This window comes from Centrocercus urophasianus, unplaced genomic scaffold (genome assembly GCF_019232065.1).
Source record: "Centrocercus urophasianus isolate 14NV4802_14NV808 unplaced genomic scaffold, USGS_Curo_1.0 seq_5, whole genome shotgun sequence".
Taxonomy (NCBI): Eukaryota; Metazoa; Chordata; class Aves; order Galliformes; family Phasianidae; genus Centrocercus; species Centrocercus urophasianus.
Genome location: NW_024885088.1, coordinates 3,692,655 through 3,715,382, shown reverse-complemented (window position 1 = coordinate 3,715,382; position 22,728 = coordinate 3,692,655). Strand labels below are relative to the sequence as shown.

At 43.6% G+C, this 22,728-nt stretch overlaps 3 protein-coding genes across 9 annotated transcripts in view; 1 reads left to right on the top strand and 2 right to left on the bottom strand.

Moving 5' to 3' along the window:
- LOC122169169 (NADH-cytochrome b5 reductase 3) overlaps nucleotides 1-2,497 on the top strand; it is a 15,297-nt gene extending 12,800 nt beyond the window's left edge. Inside the window, exon 9 of the mRNA XM_042835078.1 lies at nucleotides 31-2,497. Within this exon, the coding sequence (XP_042691012.1) occupies nucleotides 31-203 (173 nt within the window). The 3' untranslated portion in view covers nucleotides 204-2,497. The remainder of the gene's footprint in view (nucleotides 1-30) is intronic.
- Nucleotides 2,498-3,702: 1,205 nt separating this feature from the next.
- On the bottom strand, nucleotides 3,703-7,308 carry REP15 (RAB15 effector protein). Its single transcript, XM_042834886.1, is given in 4 exon segments — nucleotides 3,703-4,425; nucleotides 4,428-4,495; nucleotides 4,528-4,822; nucleotides 7,293-7,308. Coding segments are annotated over 4 exon segments (696 nt in total). The 3' UTR covers nucleotides 3,703-4,108.
- Nucleotides 7,305-22,728, bottom strand: part of PPFIBP1 (PPFIA binding protein 1) — a 103,785-nt gene continuing 88,361 nt past the window's right edge. For 5 of the 7 annotated variants that reach the window (XM_042834946.1, XM_042834948.1, XM_042834950.1 and 2 more), the window contains 12 exons: nucleotides 22,085-22,117; nucleotides 19,724-19,865; nucleotides 19,188-19,316; nucleotides 18,389-18,539; nucleotides 17,829-17,940; nucleotides 17,577-17,665; nucleotides 13,569-13,691; nucleotides 12,185-12,310; nucleotides 11,173-11,361; nucleotides 10,429-10,608; nucleotides 10,008-10,073; nucleotides 7,305-9,924 (listed from right to left, as the gene is read on the bottom strand). In XM_042834946.1, coding sequence (XP_042690880.1) covers nucleotides 9,838-9,924; nucleotides 10,008-10,073; nucleotides 10,429-10,608; nucleotides 11,173-11,361; nucleotides 12,185-12,310; nucleotides 13,569-13,691; nucleotides 17,577-17,665; nucleotides 17,829-17,940; nucleotides 18,389-18,539; nucleotides 19,188-19,316; nucleotides 19,724-19,865; nucleotides 22,085-22,117 — 1,427 coding nt within the window. In that variant the 3' untranslated portion in view covers nucleotides 7,305-9,837. The remainder of the gene's footprint in view (nucleotides 9,925-10,007; nucleotides 10,074-10,428; nucleotides 10,609-11,172; nucleotides 11,362-12,184; nucleotides 12,311-13,568; nucleotides 13,692-17,576; nucleotides 17,666-17,828; nucleotides 17,941-18,388; nucleotides 18,540-19,187; nucleotides 19,317-19,723; nucleotides 19,866-22,084; nucleotides 22,118-22,728) is intronic. The other 2 variants (XM_042834949.1, XM_042834951.1) reach the window with 1 other exon arrangement.

Here is a 22,728-nt window from a genome sequence, read left to right as displayed (position 1 = left end):
TTTCTTTCTTTTCTTTTTCTTCCCCAACAGATTGGGATTACAGCCAAGGATTTGTGAACCAAGATATGATCAGAGACCACCTGCCCCCACCTCAGAGCGATGTTCTGATCCTCATGTGTGGACCTCCTCCCATGATCCAGTACGCGTGCATTCCCAACCTGGACAAACTGGGCTATGCCAAGGACATGAGGTTCTCCTTCTAATGAAGGCTGTTACTTCAGTGGTCTTGTGAGGAAGGAAAGAAAAACAGTTAATGGGGAACAAGACGAAGTTAGAGATGGCTGATGCACAGTGCTGGGAAGCTACATTTACATTAGAAGTACTTCATTTTTATCTGAATCTCTGGCAAGTTAGACACTTAAGCTTAACTACATGCTAACCGTACTGTACGTTACACACAAACAGCCTTCTGGCAGAGACGTAGCCATGCGCAGTTCTCAGCTGTGTTGTGCTTGCCACGTCTGTCCTGTAGAAAGATTATATTCCATCTCGAGGCTGGAAAGCTTCTTAGGGCAGCAAATACTCATTTACACTCTTCTTAGCACTGTAATCAAATAGCAGTAATATCCCACTTCCTAACACTGTGCATACCCAGTATTTTATTTGGTGTGAAGTATGAAATATATGGAATGAGCTGGATCATTCGCCCTGCTTATATCAAAATTTAAAAAGATGTTACTGTGTGAGGACCAGGAGCATTTTCCTGGTATGCATAATCTTTGCACCATCAGGAGCTTAAGAGTGTTCATTTGAAGGATGACAATTAACCACGTATGACTGAAGTTGTTTAAGGAAGTTGCCTTGTTAATCAAAATAGAGGGGTAGACAGCTATATAAAATTTGTTTCCTGTGTATTTTGGAATAGCCTCTTTTACGTGGAAACACTTTTCCAGCTGCTCACATCCCTGGGCAATGAAAGAAACTCTGGACAGCAGGTGCTTTACTGACTGTCCTGGAAGTCTTTGCTTGTATGTGTGCTGAATACTGAAAAAATACTGACGTGTGTATTTACTTTTAAATAACAGGCAGTACCATAGGAGTGGGAAAGTGATTGTTCTGCAGGTTCTGTGCAGTGAAAAAGTCTGGATCTGGTTTTAGTTTGTTTCCCAGAGCTGGGTTAGCCAGAGTGGGGTTCATTGGGTGGTCCAGCTCAGCAGTGGGTCCTGGCAGGTGTGATATGCCTGCACATCTTGCTCTGGAAGAGCTCCAAAGAAGAAAGAGGATTGCATGGGAACAGCCTTAAGCCACCCAACTGACAGCTGATTCAAATGTATCTCTGAATCTAAAACTCTTTCTGTTTATTACAGCTTCCATTTGTTTCTTAATATAATTTTTACAGCAGCCTTTCACCTGACCTTTAGCAAAACTTCATGCCTCCAGTGTGCTGTCCTTCTGCATCCACACATACTGAGGTTGGGGCTGTCCTGCAAGAAGTCCAGGAGACAAAGTCGTGGTCTGGTGATGAAATCACAGTGAGGGAAAGGATAGTGGGTGGTGGTGGATGAAGTCGTAGAATCACCAGAGCTGGAACAGACCTCCAACATCACCCAGTCCAACCATTCACCAATATTTCCCCCCTAAACCACGTCCCTCAGTACCACAGCTGAAGTCACGTGGATGCGAGTTGGCTGCAGGTAGTGGTGTGCCATGTGTGTCACTTCTGTAAAGATTTGGGCACTACTTGGGGCTGTAACTTGCCCTGCTTTCTTTTGTGCCCATCCAACAGCTGTGTAGTAGACACTTAAAAGGTGAATCTTCAGCATCAATTAAAAGGAGAAAAGGATACTACAGTTAAATTAAGGAACCTGCAAAGAATAATACTATTAAGTTTATTAAATAGACACTTGCCTCTGAAATCTTCAGCATTTGATGTGCGTTTCTGAAACTCATTTTAATATTGTGCTCCAGAGGTCAGTTCCTTTATCTTTTTGTGAGGCAAAAAGCAGAAATTGGAGATGAATTGTTTTGCTGCTGGTTTACATCACTGTGGAGTAAACAGGTTTTTTTTTTCCACGACTGTATTTAAGGATGTGTTCATATCAAAAATAACTCGCTGGTAACACGTCAACATTTTTGTATAACTGAACCTTTCTTCTAATTACTGTTTTTTTCCACATCTGTCAGAAATAAATGATGATGCAGGTGCCTCACCTGTGTGTTACTTATCCCATCACCTTCCACTTCAGAAGAGACAAACTGTGTCTGTAGAGCACTTCAGAATGCTTAAAAACATCTGTTTGCTGTTTACCCAACTGTTTGTGTGAGAGGTTGGTGCAAGCTGCTGAGTTAAGGATTAAACTACCACTGTTTTCTGTCTGTCACCAGAATCTATTCGTTTTGCCTTTATTTTGTACATCTTCCTTGCGAACATGAAGCTCTTTAATTAAAAAGGAGATTTTTATATAATCTGATGGAAAGATGGTGCCCCGATCCCTTTTGCTTGCTGGTCCTGTACTGTGGCACTTAAACAAGTAATAAAAGCTGGTTTTGCATTGTTTTTGATTCTCAGATTCATCTCTCTTACAGTTGTAGCAGAGTGGGTGTCAGCGAGCTCCTACCTGTGATGGAGGTTAGGGGAGAACATTCTCACAGGACCTGGAAAACTGAAACAGCTTCAGAAATGTGCTCCAAGAGGCCCTTCTCACAGCCAATGAGCCCCCAGTAAAGGGTGGGGGTGAGGTTTTCTGCTGTTATTCTTATTCTCGGGGTGAAAAGCACTACCTGAGGATTGGCTGTGAATCACTTGGGCCAACACACCAGCTGGGCTGAATCAATGAGCAAAAAGTCACACCAACTTCCCTGAATACCTTGCTGTTCCTCCTTGCCTTTATTACCCACAGCACTGATTCCTGCCAGAGCCAAGAATGCAGCAGCATGACTTACCTGAGGTAGCAGAGCCTCTGGGGGGATCAGGTCAGGAGGCCGTCTGCCCCAGTATGTGATTCGCATAGTTTGGCCTCTCAGAGCAAGGATTTATTGCATAGAGAGCTCCTGCACTGATGCTGGACCTCTTTGTGCCCTTTTGTTTGACTGTGCAGACTACAGCCTTTAATTCTCAGCTGTCACAGCTTCCCCATCTTACAACTCAGAAACTAAACAGTAACATATGAATGACAGTTTTGAAACTGCTTTTATTCTGTTAAAAGAAAGAAATAAAATTATAAGGAAAACCACCACACAGGAGGTCAATACCATCGAACTGTTAGTGTACACAGCAGTAAGTCCCTACCTGTGGCCTACAAACACTGTGGTTTTGCCAGCCTGAAACCTGTGGAGCTCTTCCCTTTGCTGCTTAACAGCAGCTGGAAGAAAGCTACTACAGTTGTGCAACCTGAAATGCTGTCAGCTAAAACCTGAGGGAAATTGAGTAAACCACTACATAAACACAGTGAGCTGCTAAGATACCAAAACCAAAGACAAAGCGAAACATTCTTGCCTCTTCCAGATTTCTGCTTGCTGCCAGGGCTGTCAGGAGCCCTTCCTTCTCTGCTGCACTGAAAGACAAAGGCTGCCCTGGATGCCAGCCCCCCTCTCCATGAGTTCATTTTCCCATGTCTCCTTAAACAACTGCAGCTGTTTTTTGCCACCAGCAAGAATAGGGTTTGTGGCAGAGCCCAGCGCTGGGTCACAGCTCTGAGGCTCTCCAGTCCCAGCATCAGCCTGGTGCTGGTTGCCTTCCTGTGGGCAGATGATAGGGTTCTCATTTGGCTCATTTCTATCTCAGGACAGGGAGTTCTCCACTAGGAGAACGAGCTCCATTCCTCCAACAGCGTTCTGAAGCCCTTGCATTTTTCTCTACCTGTACCACCACTCTGACAGCAGTAACAGCATGTTTTCTCTATTACAGACTCAACATACTATTTAAAAAAAAAAAAAGAAAAAAGAAACCAGCCTGCCCTTTCTATATGCACAGCACACAAAGGCTGAGCCAAGCCTAATAACTCTTCCTGAAGGCACCATTTGATAAAGCCTTCATGGCCCCAGCCAAGGCTCCATGGTTGGTGAACAAAATGTCCTGGGATGGCTCCACGCCTTCTATAAACATTTTTTTCTGGCAGATTGTATTCTAGAACAGTGTGCTGTTGTTCTAAAACCTGGGCAGACTGAGTCAGATTGGCTGCTGCACAATAGAAGGCAGTACAGTGGGTGGAGGGGGAAGGTGAGAAATAGGGGTGGAGTGATGTTGGGCACGAAGCCCACCGAGGCTGAGCGCCACCCACAGCCTTTGGTGAGGGCCTGCAGACACCCTGCTGCCAGCTCGAGGTTTACAGAGATTTATGGACAGATTGCCTGCCTCCTTCAGCCCGTGTGTTGCACCAATGCAGCTCTCCAGCACCTCTCTGTGGGCAGGAAGCTGCCTGATCAACAGGCAGTGTTTCTGCTCTTCCTTCACAATGTTATCCAGCAGGATTTGGTCCTCAGGTTTCCTGGCATGCCAAACGTGGCAAACAAGCCCTCGCAGTCCCATCCTACCAGACAGCAGATCTTGTCTGGACTCTCTCAGCAGTTCCAGCAGTGTCTGCCCACCAGTACAGCCTCCAGGCTGTCCCCAGTGCTCCTGTGCGGCCATCCCGCTGTGGCAGAGCTCTGCCAGCTGTAGGATCTGCACTCAGCTGCAGCTCGATGCACTTGTCAGCACCCAACAGAGCCCAGAGCCAATCCACTCCAAAGAGCACAGCCTGTTACATGGTTGTTTTACTGGTCACGATGCATTCCTCCACTCCCTTCTCCACACAGAAGCTGATGAAGTTGACCAGGAGGATCCTGCTCAACAGAAGGACTTCGTATGAGGATCTGTGAAGCCAAGCTAGTCCTTCAGCCTCTGAGGTGAATGGACCATGCCTTAGCTGAAGACTTTATGGATAATGAGTTTCAGCCGTGTTCCCAGCTGTGTCCGTGTGATGCTTTCTGACTCACGCTCTGCACAGGTGATTTCCTCATGCAATAACCTGAGGGAAATCCCTTCCTTAGTGAAGGTTCTGTGGTAACTGAGCACTGTCAGAGCCATGGGGTGGGCTGAACAGAACTGCCAACAGATGCTGTGCCCAGCAGAGCCTGGCAGTGCTGGCAGGCAGCGCTGCAGGATGTTTCCCCTGCATCTCCCTGAGCAGGGACCAGCCCAGCAGGCCCCGCCGCTTTCACACCTACTGAGCTCACCTGCTTTCAATGATCCCATCTCATTCTAGCCTGATCTTATCTTGCACTCTCATTTCTAGGACTACTACAAAGAAGCCACTTCTATTGGCACTGGGTATTACCTAGAGATGAATTAACCTATTTCTTTTAACCACTCAGACAGAATACTAAAAGACCTCTAAGATCATCCAGTCCAACCAGCAGCCCATCCCCACCATGCCCACTAACCATGCCCCTCAGTGCTACATCTCCATGTTTCTTGAACACCTCCACCATCTCCCTGAGCAGCCTTTTCCAATTTCTCTTTCTAAAAAGAAAGGAGCAGCTTGAGCTGCTGCTGCCACCTGCAGCTGGGTTACCTCAGAGAGGTGACACACCAGGCACAGCTAGAACAAAACAAGATTCCTAAAGTTACAAAATCCAGTTTCCATAACTGTTAAGGTTGGACTGCCTGTTTCTGCTGCAGGAGGCATCAGCCAGGTCAGCTGCTAGTGCAAATACATTGCAACCATCTCTTCACTGTCCCAGGATCTCACCAGCATTCCCAGAAAACACTCTACCCTGCTGAGTGCTGCTCTTGTTCCTCCTTCTCCCCATTCTCAGTGAATAACAAAAAAGCGATAAGGATCTTTCTCTGCATTCTTTCTTCTAATTGCTCAAGACTTCCCTTACTTCACTGCGTAAAAGTGAACTTATAAACTAGAAGACCAACATTTTACATGGTCTAATAGTGAAAGGACAAGGGGAATGATCTTAAACTAAAAAAGGGGAGATGTAGTCTAGATGTGAGAAATTCTTTACTCAGAGGATGGTGAAGCAGTGGCACAGGCTGCCCAGAGAAGCTGTGGATGTCCCATCCCTGGAGGCATTCAAGGCAATGCTGGATGGGGCCCTGGGCAGCCTGATCAGAGGTTGACTGGAGGCTGCCCCTGCATCTCTAACACCTCCTTGAGAAGTGTCCAGCCTTCCTGGATCTGGTGGATGGCAATCCTGCCCGTGGCAGAGGGGTGGAACTGTATGGGCTTTCAGGTCTCTTCCAACCTATTCCATTCTGTGATTCATCTCTACTGCCTACAGATGTCCTGGTGTTCCTGAAACCCCCAAGAGACACCCCATCTCAGGTTGGTCACACTCTCTCCAGAAAACAGACTATGCCCTAAGTATTACATTTCTTTTCTCCCACAGATCTTCACGTCTCTTTGTCTCACCTCCATTCCTTTGTGACTATCCTACAGCAATCAGCAGGGGATACACTGCTGAGTCTCCCATTACCTCTGATTCTAACTCTCAATTTCTCCTCCTTTCTACATCAGCACTCCCCAGCAACCAACACTCCCTCCTTGCCAGCTTTTTCTCCTAATCGTCTAGCAATTCTATGGGCTTGTGTTCATTTTCACAGCTGCATCAAAGAATGCTGTCCTCCAATGGGAAGAAGATGATAAAGGGACTCCATAGGAAAAGCTCTTGCTGCAAAAGAAAATGCCAAAACACTGAAGAATAAAGCTTCATGTCACTATAAAGACGAAAATGGTATACTGTGCTCTAGATTTCAAAGCATTTATCCCAAGTGTTAACACAAAAAAGCTGACCTGACGAACAAAACAGAAATGAGTGTCATAAGAAGGAGGAATTCTGCAGTTTCTGCACTGCTACCTGGGCTACTCCAAGCAAAACATCTATCATCATCTGTACCTGCATCCCAGCAACAAAGTGGGGAAGACAACTGGTACTTCTACAGCTGCTGAGGGCTACAAGGACATGGGGAAGGATGATGACACCTGGAGGGCTGGAGATACTCTCTGCAATGGAGACGAACGTTGCTGGTCCTCCAACACCCTACGAGGGCTCACTGAGGAGCAGACAGGGGCTGGGACACACCTCCTGGTCATGCCCAGCAACCTAGCGTGCATCAAATCTGGATCTCAAAAATCAACAAAAAAACCTGCGTATTTCTTGACTGTTACCTGACTCTTCCTGCTGGCACCATCAACAGATGAACTGGTGAATCCTGCCTGTGATTTTGTTTGCCCCTTGTCCCTCATCTTTTAAGTAGAACCCAATGAGCTTCCTAGGAATTTTAAAAAAAAAGAAATTAGGGATGCATTACCAAAAAAAAAAAAAAAAAACCCCAAAAACAAACCCACACCAAAACTTACCAGAAGCAGTCGGCATTTTCCACAGATTTTTATTGGATTTTACATGGCAATACACAGTAGTTACGTTGCCCTCTTCAAAAACACAAAATACCACAATGGTATCAGCTGTGTGCACATGCACGCAAAAATCTCCCACTGTTACCAATGCTTTCCTAACAGACCCCCACAAAACAGCCATAGTTCAGCTGATAGGCAGCTCTGAATGACAACCTGTTCTCCACCCAGGAGACCCAGAAACAAGGTGTCTGAAGCAGAACTTTACTTACACTGGACTTAAAAAGAAATGATTGCTGCTGCTGCTAGGCTTGTTAACAGCACCAGCGTGAGAAAAAAATCTCAGAGCATTTGCTTGTACCTGTTTCAACACACAGCACAGTGTCATTAGCCCCTTTTCTACTGTGAATATTCATTCATTGTGTCCACTAGCCAGCGTCTGCTCAGGAGAATCTGAAGGAATACTTCTGCTCAGAAGCCTGCACTATGTCTTCCGGTGCTTCTGCTGCATATGGCAGAGCAGGGTCTTGGGCCAAGCACCGCAAAGTATTCACAGAAAGCAAGCCCTGAACCGACACCATGAGGATTTGTACCTGACAGTGGCGAGCAGGCATTACAGAATGGGGCAGCTCTGCCTATTTGGAATAGCTCAGCCACCCCCAGAACTGCAGAAGAAACAACAGGCAGCAAATTACTTGTGAATGCTCCTCAGTCTGAAGTTCTGAATAAAGCACCAGGTGTGATCTGTCTGTACACAAATGTAAAGTGGCACGAACTGCTTCATGATTATATGGCTCATTTGCCTGGCTCCAGCTACTGAAGAGAGAATGGCAGCACTTGATATTGTATATAACACAACTGGTCCACATCACAGTTTTCTTCTTTGCACATGAAAATTAGCCCAAACTGCACATCTTTCAAAAAAATAAAAACAACAATAACAAAAAAACCAACCTGACTGGTTACAACCCATAAGGCTACAACAGTAGAGTGCTAGAACACATCTCTGGTCTACCTCCAACACCTGGTGCAAGGTCCATGGAATCCCCTTCCTTCCTTTCCTACCCACAGGACCAGCACAAATCCATGATCCGTGACACCACACATCAGTGTGTCAGCCATGATCTCACTTCCAGCGCGGGCAATGATGAAACGAGCGACACATTCTTGTAAAAGCCAAACAGTATTCAAAAAGAACAGCTGGGCTTTTTTTCCCATTACAAGGCAAAGAAGCTTCATGCTGTTGTGCTAAAATACATGCTATGATCAACGCTGTATAAAAGACTGCTGTAATAAACAGTTACTTTTTCATTGCTTTGGCTAGGACATCTTGCAATACAGAAAGCCTGACAACAAACTTCCACTGGCTAGTTAATGTTTTTAAAGTCTGATGACCTTAAGGAAAAATAGTTATGCTCTAAGAAGGCAAAATGATGAGCAACACGTTTGATATTTGGATTTTTTAAGGAAAAGTTCCACCTTGGGTTTAATATAATGAAATAATATATTTCCTATACATTTCTCTATATAACTTTGTTTGCAACTACACCATCCTCACGTTAGTCACAGCACAGCAACATCCCTTCCACGTGCAGGGAGTACTCTCAACTTGAAGAAAAACTCTCCAGAACATTTTTAAGTCACAGAAGTGTTACTAACTTCAAATGCTATAAAACTACTGCTGCTGGAAACAAGGAAGAAGACATTTTGAAATTTGCAGCTTCCCAAGGAGTCACTGCTAGAAGAAACATGCTTCACAACTGTTCCATCCCAAATGGAAGATCATTAAACTGTGAATTCAGTAAAAAGCAACAAAAGCAAACAGTTCCAAAGGTCAGCCTGCCTTTTCCAGTAACCAGCTGGTGTGCAAACTGGGATAATCTTTTACAGTTCTCTCCCCCTTCCCCTTACCTTGAACTTTCCATTACTCTAAGTCACAAAATTTAAATTTTTGCTTTTAGATGTACTTCATATACTTTTTTTTTTTTTTAATTTTTTTTTTTTATAAAACAGTATAAAAATAAAAGCAACAGTAAAGAGCTACTGGGGAGATTATGCAGGGCTAAAATCCTATGTTGGATACCAAAGGAAGGGCAGAACTAGCATTTGCGTGGGGCAAAGGCCTTTGAAAAAGACAGCAATAAGAGAAAGCTGATTGACAACTACAGGTGCAATGCTTTTCTATCTAACAATTTGCTTTACTTTGTAATAGTACAAAGGATCATCTCAGGACATGAATAAGAAAAAGGAGCACTATGATACCATGTCAATTTAAATGCAACACTCTGAAACATATCACCAGTTTGTACATTAAATATAGTAAAAACAATTTCCATTCACCAGTGTCTGGGTGTTTCTTATGGCAACTTTAAAGTAGGCACCTTTTTTTATTTTTTTTTCAGTTCTTCTTTAAATTTTCCACCCCCCAGTATTACTTCTAACAAACAGAAGCAAGAGCAGCATAGTGTATATGATCTGCTGCCCATCACATCTAGTGATGACGTTTCTTGCACACAGGAAGCGAGCCTTCATCAGTGCCTGTTGGTTGCTGTCACACATTGGAGTCTTCATCTGTTATACTGGTGCTAGGAGAGCGAGTTGCAAAGTCTTTAAACATTTCATCCTCTTTTAACATGTGCTAGAAAGGAAATGAGGGAAGAGTCAAAATCATTTTTACAGAAAAAGACTTTTTATTCTACAGATCACAGTTTTAAGCCTTACTGTCAAGTTGTTGATGCCTTCAGAAAATGCTCCTATTTGCCTCACTGTCCCTTCTGAATCTTCCATCTGCAAAAAAAAAACAGATAACGGATAATGAATGAATAATGAATCCCTTGCGTGCAGTGGCAATTAAGTTCAGCAAATAATGTAAGTGCTTTATTACAGTCCCACATGCTCAGAGTGAGGGATGAGTGTGCCCTGTTGAGGCAGAAGATGAGTTATGTCAGAGACAGTCTTACAGCTGCTGCATTCGTGGCTTGCAGTTCTTGGGCTGAGAGACATGTTTGTGTTTGTGAGTAATGCTTTGTGACTGTCAAAACTGAGAATCTTCTGAGAACAGGCTAAAGGAATGGAAAGGTTTCATTGTGAAAGAGAAGTTTCCCATCAAATCTAACAGCACATTTAAGTACTACAGTTTTACCTGCTCCAGCCTGTCCAAATCATCATCATCGTATACTCGGATATCCAGGCCAGCCTTAAAACCTTTCTTCGACGCACTTCCAGAGGCCCTCCCCAGCTCCATAGGACACACGTACTCTTCCACGTCATCTTGCTTTTTCTTTCTCAGGCTCCCAAAATTGCTGAAGGCAAGTTTCTTTGGCTTGTGAAAAGAAAATTCACAAAAACTTAAGAGTCAGCAAAGAAGTAACAGGTGTCTCTGCAACTGATGCTTCAATGTAAGCAGATGCTGAAGGGTTAAGACTCCACCGCTTTGCTTACAGCTTTCTGAATAGCTGCAGTTCCAGATAACTGTATCCATAAGAACAAGATGCATCCCTCATTCCATCATTACTACAAAAATAATATTTAAAGGATCCCAAATGTTATCAGAATCCCACTGCACAAAATCACGAGCATATAAACAGTAAGAGACCACCTCTGTCCCAAGCACGTTATCATACAGTCAGATGGACAACCCACAAGAGTGCCATCTCTCTTTGGCACGTATGAGGAGCTGAGATGTGGTGTGCTCACAGCAGACAAAAGAGTCAAACCCATATCTGCTGAGTCCTGCTCCAATGCTTTTTCGTTTGTTATCACATTAGCAGCCAACCCTGTTTCTCAAACCTTACCGAACAGCCCTCCAAGAATGGATAAAACTAACACACTGGAGATCTGAATGTCTGCTGGAAGCTCACATATGAACCCAGAACAAGTGGCCTACCTTAACTTTAGCAGTTGCTGTTAAGAGGACGTAGTCTGGGGACTCCATGGCTTCACGTTTCTGCTGCTGGGCCTCCTGCCCAATGAGGAGGTTGAAATGAGTGGCCAGGTGCCGTCGCAGCAGTGTTTTGTTTGGTGGGATGTTCAGCAACTGGGCCATGGTTTCTACATTGAAACGTGGCTCCAAAACCTATTAACAAAACCACAGAGTCCAGCTGATGTCAACACTGTCTGATGAGGTCTCAAGGACGCTGATGGGCATGTGTGGCTCAGTCACTTTTTAAAGTTGCTTTGGGTTTTAAATTTAGAGAAAATATACAACGAAGACAGAGAAAAGAGAGTTAAAGGATTCATAGAATGCTATTTCCAGCCTTTCTTTCTTGAATTATAAACAGAAGGAAACTGGCAAATAGAAAGAAGAGCTAAATCCACCCTTAGATCACATGATATGGAAAGCTCTAGCAAAATGTTTATCCAGCATCCTCTTTAATTCTGGAAAATGTAGTCAAAGGAATGATGGAAAATAAACATAAAATTTCTGGAAAAGGGATAGAAGTTTCAACCACTACAAACTTCTACAAGCATAAATCTCTAGCCTGGAGGATCTCATGCTAGAGAAATTAAAAACAATACTGTTTTGACACTGAAATTCCAGGTTTTCCTAAAGAATCAAGCATTCCCCACAAAAATAAAAACATGTTCACGTGTAGGAAGGAAAATGGTGGTTGTATAATAGCATGATTGTGTTGTAGGTAGGAGGTAGAAAATGCCATTAAATTGTGAAGGGGATGCAGGCAAACAAATTCACTGCTTTCCAAACTAACTTTGTCCAAGCCACTTTTAGGCCTTTTAAAAGTGCCTTTAAAACTATTGGGTAATAAATATTGACAGCAACTTATTATTAAGAAGAAAAAGAAGATAGAAGTATGTGTGCAGCAAAGATGACAGAACTAGTAATTCTCAGTCATGATTTACTTTAAATCAAATAAAGTATTAGTCTGTGAGTATCTTACCATCAGCCCCCCATGCACACCACTCCCCCTCAGATTAGGTGCATACTCTGCCAGATCAACAGAGCGTAACCACTCCATCACGCGGTGATTGGTCCACTGGGTGACCTCAGAAGGTGTGACATTATTCTGTGAACAGGAGGAACAGGCAGTTAAGGAGGCTTCCGAACACAGATGCCCCAGCCCCAGTCTTTACTGAAACAAACCTCCCCTGCCCTTTATGCATATGACCCCACCTTGCTCTTGAGGAAATAAAGAAAAAAAAAAAAAAAGATTTCTGCTTTCTTTGGATTGCTGTCTTGCAGCAATATTGAAGTAGAATTGGGTCTGGACCAAATCTCATACATTCCTCAAAGCACTGAAAGATTTCAGAGCAGATGTAAACCACAGTTTCATGAGAAATCTTCTATCCCAGCATTGCATACAGTATGCTGAGCTCCCCTCTGAGTTTCTTAAGCTGATTCTTCACTTAAGAGTTAAAATATTTATGCTAGCTGATGGAGACACTGACATGAAGATATCTTTCTGACACTTTTCTGATCATTGCAGGAAAAATCTAAAGCCTTCCATCGAGGCAGAAGGGCTTGAAATCAGTCAGATTCAAGTACTATTCACTCATAACACAGTATCCTTCTAATAATTTCAAGCCAAGAGCTTATCACAGCAGCTTAGCTTGTGTTTATCCTACTGGGAAGCGATCATCTTTCCTGCTCTGCTTGCAGGATGGTTGTGCCAAACAACATGAGCTGTATTCCTGAGTGCAGTGAACAGGTCTGTATCATTCTTCATGCAGCCTGAGGATCTTGCTGCACACTAGGATTAGCTGCAACTTCTACAAGTAGAGCTGAAAACTAGCTAGCTCCATAAGCTGGTGTGCTTTTCCTGCAGATATGCATTAGAATCTAAATACAAGGCTCTGGGCTGCTTCATCATCCACTGCCCTAGCTGGTGTATGCTCTTTCCAACACAAATCAGTGGCAGTTTCCTGCCTGATAAGACTAAACTTGTTTTACAGAGAAAATTCTGACACGGCCACAGACTTCACAGTTACGCTAGCCTGACAGAAGCTGTGCACCAAGTTCAGTACTATTTATTTTGAAGAAACCACATCAAAGACTAAGGACACTTGTTTAGCAAGAAGGAATGTGAGATTTGGTAAGGAGACATGACTTTGGGGCCACAGCAGGTCAAGGATAAAAAGTTGCGTTCAAGGTAGCCTCAGCAGGACATGAACCTTGGGAATAAAATGACAAAAAGAAACCAAAACTGAAATAAAACAAAATAGGAAGCAACCAATATAAGAAGAAAGGGTAGAGGAGAAATAGTCAAAAACACCGAAAAAAAACCCTACAGGATTCTTCTTCACAGTTCCATCCTAAAGCAGTACCTCATCTGATGGCCTCCTGCGCAGACAGTTGGGCTCAAAGTTATTTATCCTCAGAACCTGGATAGCTCTTTTGATGCTGAGATGGTGGAGGACGCTGACAACCTTCAAGGACAGCAAGTCATCCTGTGGAAGAGGAAGGAGGATTTAATACACACAAAAGCACTTAGTAGTGGAACCAACACTCAGTTTCCTCAACAGCTTTGAACTGTGGCTTAAAATGTCACATCTAGTATATCCTAGAATTTAAATGCATGAGACAAGGGATTAATGCCAAGCCATCCATCCCATAGGTGGCCTGGTGCTTGCCTCTGTGACAAGGTACTGTAAGGCATAACTGCACAGCCAGATCTTTTTCAGTAAGGATGAATCCCTTCTCACCTTCAGCAGGGCAAGAGCATGCCAAGATACAACCCCACACTCCCCCTTGCAAAGCATCGGTGATACTAACAAAAGCAGCCAGTTCTTTCTCTAAAATCTTAATCCTCTCAACAACTTTTACTTCAACATTAATTTCACAGAAGAACTCCTTTTACAGCTCATACAGATCAGCTATTTAGGCTCCCACCAGCCTTCACAGAAAGAGTCAGACATCTCCTGAGGACAATTTCTGCCACATCAAGGAATGAGACGCTGCCTCACAAAGCCTGCTCTCCCTGCACTGACACCAACTACAGCCTTTGGCTGGACCAGGAGCTTTCAGATGTCAAAAGCTGGAAAAAGCAAGTTTCCCCCTTCATGATTACAGCAGCAAGTAGCAGTTTTGCTCCATTACACCTCCTGGTACTCAGAGCTCCTTTAAATCTCTGATAAGTGAGAGGGAGACTTTTGGCAACCAAGAGAACTTAACTCACAGGACACATGTGGTGAACAACAGTAAACAAGATACACAATTTAGATGAGGCTCACAGGTTACTGAAGATTGTTGGTACAACCCAACATCCTGACCTGCTGACAACCTTGCAGCATGAGCAATACAGAAGATGACACCTTTTTGCCTCTCTCTGATTTCACTCCAATGTCTAGCCCCAGAAATGTAGCATGTCAAAACCAAAACAGATTCTTTCTCATTCATGGAGCTCAGACGTGGGAAATGTTTACACAGGATTGAGTGACCAGCCTGGCAAGACTTCCCAGATCATCCAGATCCATAGCTCCAGGAAGGGTTGCAAACAAAGAACCTGTCCTAACCTGCAAAAGTCGTCACATGCTGTGAGATCTGCATTCCTGCTAAACTAGGCTCCTCAGTTATAATTCAATCCTTATTATGTCACTAAGTGTCTCAAAGTCTGGTACTTTGTTGGTGCAAGTTGGCTGACAAGTGAATTTATGTATCTTTATTACTAGGGTTAACCTAGATTGCTATGTGTTAACACCACTTGTGTGTTACAAACAGCAGACTGTTTTATGATTTTGCCAGAATAAGTGAAGATTAAATTATATGCTTGTCCAAACAGTTCATTGCTTTTGGCTAACCTTATGATGAACTTAAGATTAGAGTTTCTATTTCATGTTATTTCATTATTTTAGCTTGAGTAAGGGTGAATTTCCATGTGGTTTTTAGAAGTTTTCTTTCTCATTTTACATACAGTTGTATTTAGCTGATTATTTACACAGAATCTGCTGTTGTAACTTGATGGTTAAACACTGCTTAAAAAAATTCCTAGGGATTTAATTTAAAAGGAACTGACAGGGAGAGTTATCTAGTTCAAAGGCAAAGCTTCCACTGCCTATTCCTCCTCTGTCCACCCATCAGATGGATTCTCTTTTTTTTAGAAAAAGAAGACTAACATGTAGAGTAAAAAAAGCATAACGTGAAGATCCTTCACATTGCTGCCTATGCTGCATTTTACCAATACCCAGTGCTCACCCACTCAGCACAGCAACAAAGCATCGCAACACAAGACTGAGCTCAGCAGAACTTACTGGCATCAGACCTCCAAGATTTAACAGAAGAAACAAGCTGCCTTTACTTTCATATTGATGTGCAAATTCAATAAACTAGAGCCAACAAACGTGAAAACACTGTGTAAGCAGCCAGTACTAAGCATTTGTCTGAAATGCACTGAACAGCAAAATCATGTCAGGTAGTCAATCTAACGTAAAGAACATACAAAACATGCAAATATGGCATAAAATAGTTAACTTCTACAGAGCCCAGGGTGTGACTGATTTCTCCTTTGTTACAAAGAAGAAAATAATATTGGCAACGTTCAGTTTTCATTTACATCTCCAGAGAAGAACTGGTTGGCTTCACTTGACAGGCAGTAAAGTGAGGAGCTGACACCATGCTATACATTTTTAAATACATAATGCAAATGTTAATAATGAATCCTGTTTTCAAACAAGCTGGCTCTTAAAACTGCAATTCTCTTCGAAGAAAATTGCTTTGGTTTTCTTACGCTAGGAATCCACATGAATAGATAACTAGACAACATTGGCTCGTTGAGAAGAAAAACATTCCACCTACTTCTATTAATTGACAGTAATCTGAACAGTAAAAAGCTGCATGAAATGCAACCACAGCACGTGTGTACTTTTGTATGCTTACAGATGCAGCCTGAGCATATCAGACAATGTCATGCACAGCTCTTAAGCACAAGATTATCCACTTCTCACATACAGAATCACAGAAACACCAAGGTTGGAAAAGACCTACAAGATCATCCAGTCCAACCAGCCACCCATCACCAATAGTTCTCACTAAACCATGTCCCTCAACACAAAATCCAAATGTTCCTTGAACATCTCCAGGGTCGGTGACTCCACCGCCTCCCTGGGCAGCCCATTCCAGTGCCTGACCACTCTTCCAGAAAGGTAGTATTTCCTAACCTCCAGCCTAAATCTCCCCTGCTGCAGCTTGAAGCCATTCCCTCTAGTCCTATCACCAGTTACACGAGAGAAGAGGCAGACTCCAACTCACTACAACCTTCCTTCAGGTAGTTATAGAGTAATCAGGTCTCCCCTGAGCCTCCTCTTCTCCAGACTGAACATTCCCAGCTCCTTCAGCAGCTCCTCATAAGCTCTGTGCTCCAGGCCCCTCAACAGCTTTGTCGCCCTTCTTTGAACCCACTCCAGAGCCTCAATGTCTTTCTTGCAGTGAGGGGCCCAAGACTGGGCTTTTGCTTACTATTTGCTCTCCCACATTGAGATATTGTCTTTAAAGATGGAAAGAATGCAGGAAATACATGCAGGTGAGTTCTATTGTCAGGGCTTCTGTTTACTTTAGGTTATGGCTATTAGCATTAATTTGGCACAGGACACTCACTACAGTTTCAAGCAGCCCTCTAAACACTCTGAGGTAGCGTGCACAAATCAAGGATCCTGGAATATCTTTCCAGCATTAACAGTGTCTATGACTCTCTCAACTCTCCTGATTTTCTCCCTGCAATTATGCAGAGAATTTCCTTTCCCAATTTATGAACTTTGCTCTGAAAACAGTAGCATCTCATGAGACATGGTTAGCTGTTGGAGTGAGCTCTGTGCATCTGGTACATCATGTACACGTACGTGTAAGTTCTGCAAGAGTAACCGCCAGCTTGAGCTTCTTTTCAGATCCTGTCTATCTGGGACAAAAGTCAAGCCTGCATATGGTGACCACGTGGCTCATGTGCCAACTTTTTGCTCTAGGAAGCTACAGGCCAGATTGCCGTGACCTGGCTCCTCACAGACGACTGGCCCTGTAAGAAGTCTGTTTGGTTCTGCTAGCCCCAGAGGGATGTGAGAGTGGCTGTCTGCAATGTCAGAGATGCCCTAGCAGCCCCACGTGCCTTCCAGTGCTCTATTAATGGGGTGCTTGTGAGGTCAGCCACAATTTGGCTGATGGATGCTCCTGCAGAAGGACTAAGTGGAAGAGGTTTAAGTGTTAAGTGAATCTAACAGCTATGCAGGAGATCTCCCCAGACTCATGATTTTCAGTGAGTTGTCTGGATGAATGTTAGTGTGCATTAAATGTCAGTCAAAACTAAGAACATGACAAAGACGTCAAGACAAGAAAAGCCATTTACTCACTACACTCATGTAATGGAGCATGCGGCCGTCCACTTTTCCTTCATCAAACTGGGTCTTATACTGGGGGAGGCCAATGTCATCCAGCCACCCTAACAAAGAGACAGAACCAACATTAACATGGCAAAGCTCTTCTTGATGGCAACCATGTCCACACCACCAGTTAGGTGTTATTCTCACTCTCTGAACCCTACACTTGACATGATTAGGAACCCCTACAAAAAGCTGCTGATTCAGCATGTACTACAGTCTTACTGGTAACCCAATGGTAATCCAGTTTTCCATGATTGTTCTCCTCTTCAGACCCAAGTGCCTGCAGAGCAAGCTGAAGCTTCTTCCGATGCAATGGGTGCTTTATCCCAAGCTCCTGTGAAAGAAAGGAAAGAGCAAAGCTTGATACAATACTGTATTTTATTTATTAGTCTGTTACGTAAGAAATAAGAATTGTTTCAGAGAGTCTCACTGAATACATCTGCCAAGTCACCAGCAAGAGCTGTATTTCCATTTGTTGAGTACCAACACCACCTCAGCACACACTCAGCTTTAGGAAACACCTGCTCATCGCAGTGGATTAAGGAATGCAGGTTCTTTAAAACTATATGAAAATATCAAACTTAGCACTCTCATATCAGAGGTTGCATTATAAAAAAAACCAAAAACACAAAACACAAATAATTTAAAATGTGTCAGTATTCAGAAAAATACTTGGTTGGATTACTTTCCACTCCTACCTAGGCAGGCAAGGTTAAAAGAATTGTTTAGCTAAAAGCATTCTTTTAAGTTGAACTGAAAGTAGTGTTTCTAGTACTTCTCACCTTTTCCAGATCCTGCTGAGAGGCCTGCAGAAGGGTTTGCCCAGATAGTATCCAGTGTCTGCCGTTACTTATATAAGAGCCTAGCCCCTGGTCCTGCAGCCAGTTGCAAACTTGTTCTTTTGTCCACTTTGCAAATGGCATGTCCAGCTCACTACAGAAGATTTTTTAAAAAAGAGACTGATAAATCCCATGCCTCAAATTTCCTGCTTTCATACCCAATAAAACAACCAAAATCTGAACCATTCATTCATAGGTATTTTGTGGGAGCTGGGATAATCTCCAGGGAAGAACATGCATCACAATCAGGTGAGCCTTATGAGGAAGAGTGTCTCTACCTCTGAACTGTCAGCACCATGTTGCGCTGTGCTGATCTCTTGTCACCACCACAACAAACACTATCTACTAATACTGCTGACATAATTGCCCTTACTGCCTAGAATAGCTAAAACGCTAAAGAAAAACTGTAATGTATCATTTTTGCTTGTAATCCCAGAAATGCAGCAGGAAACACACTGGAGGATATCTGTCACTGCCACATGAGGGCTCACGTTCCACTTCGCACAGCCTTGCAGATGCACTCAAGATTCACTCAGCAATAGGAACCTGGACTCCCACCACCAACCAGCCTCATCCCTGCCAAAATCATCTCTCAAGGGAGGAAACAGCCTGGATCCACCTGTTTCCATTCACCAGGAGAAGAGACGTTTTATTTTGGCACTGCACTCCTCCTTTTAATCCCGCACCTGACTGGAGCTGCCAGGAAGGCACGCACAGCACACTTAGCCACCGACTGTCTTACTTGCGAGACTGCCCCAGGTCTCTAGACCAGCCCAGCCGTGGCCCTGCAGTTGCTCTTGTCCCTCCTCTTTTGAACTCCGTTTCTGACATGTCATCTGGGTTGAAGGTTGTAGACTGACTTCTTTTAAGTCTGGATTAAAGAAAGGAAGCATATTAACATGTGCCTAAGGAAAAGGTATGCTTTTACCACTGTGACCAAGACAGGCAAGATTTCCTTTGGCATTTGTAGCCCTTCCTCCACCCAACACTGACCCATCACTGGGTCCCTCAAATGCCAGCTCCCGCTCTTGTGATGGTCACACCAATTGTGTCCACAACCTGCCTTGGAACAGACTACGGAGCCACAAGTTGAAAGGGAAAAAAAGGAAAGATCATTTGAGAAAAACTGCATAAAGCAGATGGAAGGGGCAGCAGTGCCCCAGCAAAGCCCACCACCTTCTTCCTCCCAGAGTCATCAGCTTGAGCAACTCCAGTGCCCGGCTGAATTCTCCGCAAGCCTGAGTTCTGCAGAATGGTACTTTCACATCTTTTGCTTACCTTCCAAATAACTTCTTGATTCCTCTGGCCTTCTTCCTGGAATCTGGAGAAGGTGGAGTCATCTGCAAGCTATCTGTTTCTTTTGGTCGAGGGGGCAAACCAGCTAGATCCAGGTGATCTGCAGATCCTTTTTCTGTTTCCGCTATTAGAAAACAAAGCTTTGTCAAGACTTACTTCTGCAGCACTGTACAGGCTCACTCCTGAACTCTGGAATGACTCTTGCTAAAATTACTGATAGCCTCCATGTTAATAAAATGAGGCAAAGAGTGATGTGAAAAAAAAACAAGAGAAATAAAACGTGCTTCTTGTTCATGGGCCTGACTGTAGGGGCAAGGCAAAGCCCTGCACTAGCTGAGTGCCTTGCATCCAAACCAGGCAACAAATATTTGGTGAACTGATCAATGAATCAAATCCCAGGTTCACTCTTTTTTGGGGACCATCTTCCAGGAATAAACCAGTCCATGGCAGGAGTTCAACCAGGAGTCCCCAGAGCACAGAAAAATAAATTATTTCCAGTGGGCAACCTTCCTAATTACCTCCATTATCTCTGTGCTCCCTGATGAGGAAATTCCAGCAACGAATAATTCCTCCCACATTAGGAGCAGGAGGGCCCTTTCACCTTGCTGGTGGAAACAAAGCTTTCTCCTTCTGGCTGTGAAGCATTTTGTTTCTCTGCAGAGAAATACCATGAAGTCTACACTCTGAACTTCATTTTTCCTTTGAAGGGATGCACAGAGCCTACACACTACCTCCCACATGAAAAGTTTGATCTGTAGCCCTTGTTTTCTGTTCACAACAAACCTAAAGGTTCCTGTCTATGAAAGTGAAATTGTGACGACACTGTTCAGTAAAAGCTGAAATAACAAAGCATAAGACTACGTAAGACCATGTAAAAAGAAAAGTAAACAAACTGCAATATCTATAAGACTACGTAAGCAGAGGTGTGCCAGCAAAGTGCCAGGTAGCTGAAGAAAGTCACCATGTGGAGCTGATGATGCTTGCTGAGGAACAATGTCAACACAAGCTTATTGAGATGAAGCAGCCGTGGCAAGGCAGCCTGCAGCAGGCCGGCAGTCAGGCCTGCAGCCACTTCTACCACCTTTTCACATAGCCATGTAATAAGATGACTGTTGTGTCTTTCAAACGGACCCTCAAACTTGCAGGAGAAAATCAAACAAATCATATGAATTGAGCTAGAGCATATACTGCTGGGACACATGGTCTCAAGAGTATTTTCCTGTAGGGTAAAGTTTTAGGCGTTTAGATGGACTATGCATGAACTTGTCCCATTTTCTTTCAATGAAAGTGAAAACCTTGTAGTGAGGGAACAAGGTCATATGCAAGATGATTTTGGGGCACTGTGGTTTGACTGCTGCAGAATAACAAGGCAATCTTGCTGGTGAGAGAGAGCAGCACATCAAACAAAGCCTTTGCACTTGTGGATTCTGCTTTACTTGTGTAAGAAAAAGTCCTAGCTTAGAAAAAACAATGAAAAATACATCTTTAAACAGCACTCTAAAGAGAGAATACTAGGACAAGGTGGATTAATTAGTAGCAGAGATTAGCGGGTATTGCAATGTTTGCTCCACACACCTTGCTCCCAGATGCATAACCCCTAAGAGGAGCCAACCAAGGTAAACCAAGGAAGGACCAAGAGGACTTGTGTCTCTTTGTCAGCAAGGGCCACATGCGACTGTTGTGTGCCACCACACCTGCTAAACAAAGCGAGACAGCTCCCCTTGCTAGCACCTGGCCCTGCTGCTTCTCTCTGCCCTTGCCAGAACCACCCAGGGAACACTCACATCACATGAGCAGTTTTTACCATATGAATGGCTCCATCTAAATCAGTCCCAGTTATTTCTCATTCATTTACTACATAATAAACGTAGCTATTTCTCAGAAGAGGACTTACTCTTTCACTCAGAGTACCCCTAAATTAATTCCTGAGATATAAGCACATTCAATTCCCTGTTTCACAACCCTTCAAAGCTTTCCCAGGGGCTCTATGACATGTTATCCATATGTTATCTATGGATAACAGCACAGATGCACTCCTGGTGTTCATACACTGTTGTTTTCCCTGTTGCTGCTTTGGTCTGTAAGTAATTTTGTGCTCAAAGTTACAGTAAAGGTCTCTGCAAATTAACCCGCAATCTCATTAGTAGCAGTTATCAAGAAATGGCACAGCTGACTTTTAGCAGAGGACAGATGTTGCATGAAAACTCCTTTTAGTGATGCACAAGAGTTTGATGCAGAGCTCTGGTGTCTAGCTTTTGTTTGAAAAGTGCGTGGCTATAACCAGCCATCAGCAACAGCCACAGCACAGCTGCTGACACAGGCAGACATGCAGGATTACTGTACCTAAAGTAGGGGCGCTTGCACTTCGACTGCGATCTTCAGATATCCAAACAATGCACATAACCACACGCAGCACAAAGGGAGAGAACACGCAGAAGGACAAGGTAAAACATAATTCAAAACTTACATCAACAAAATACAAGACAAAAGGAAGGAGGTAAATGAGACGCATGCGTCACACACAGCAATGAATCACACAGAGATTAGGATAAACAAATCACTGCTCATCTCTCTCTTAGAAAATAAATGCAGTAGAGCTCCTTGTTGGAGAGGGTAAAGCAGCACCTCAGTCCTTGCAGTGCAGGGAGGCCACCCACTCTGCGACTCACACGGGCTCCTGTGAGGTGGCAAGAATCTGGGCACCAACTTTATAGGTGGATGCACTGAAATCTGGATAACAAATCATTCAAATTCACAGGAGCCTGCTCTAGACGGCTCATCTTCCAATCCTTTAGGACAGCCACAAGACCTCCATCTTGTTAGACAAATTAATCACAGGATGAAACAGGTGATTACACACAAACACAGACAAAATAAACCAAAGCCAAGAGTGTAACCCTCAGAACAGACTGCACATCTACCACAAGTACTCTAGCAAGTTCCCATACCATATGATAAGGAAAAATAAAATAGGGGGGGGCAATGCA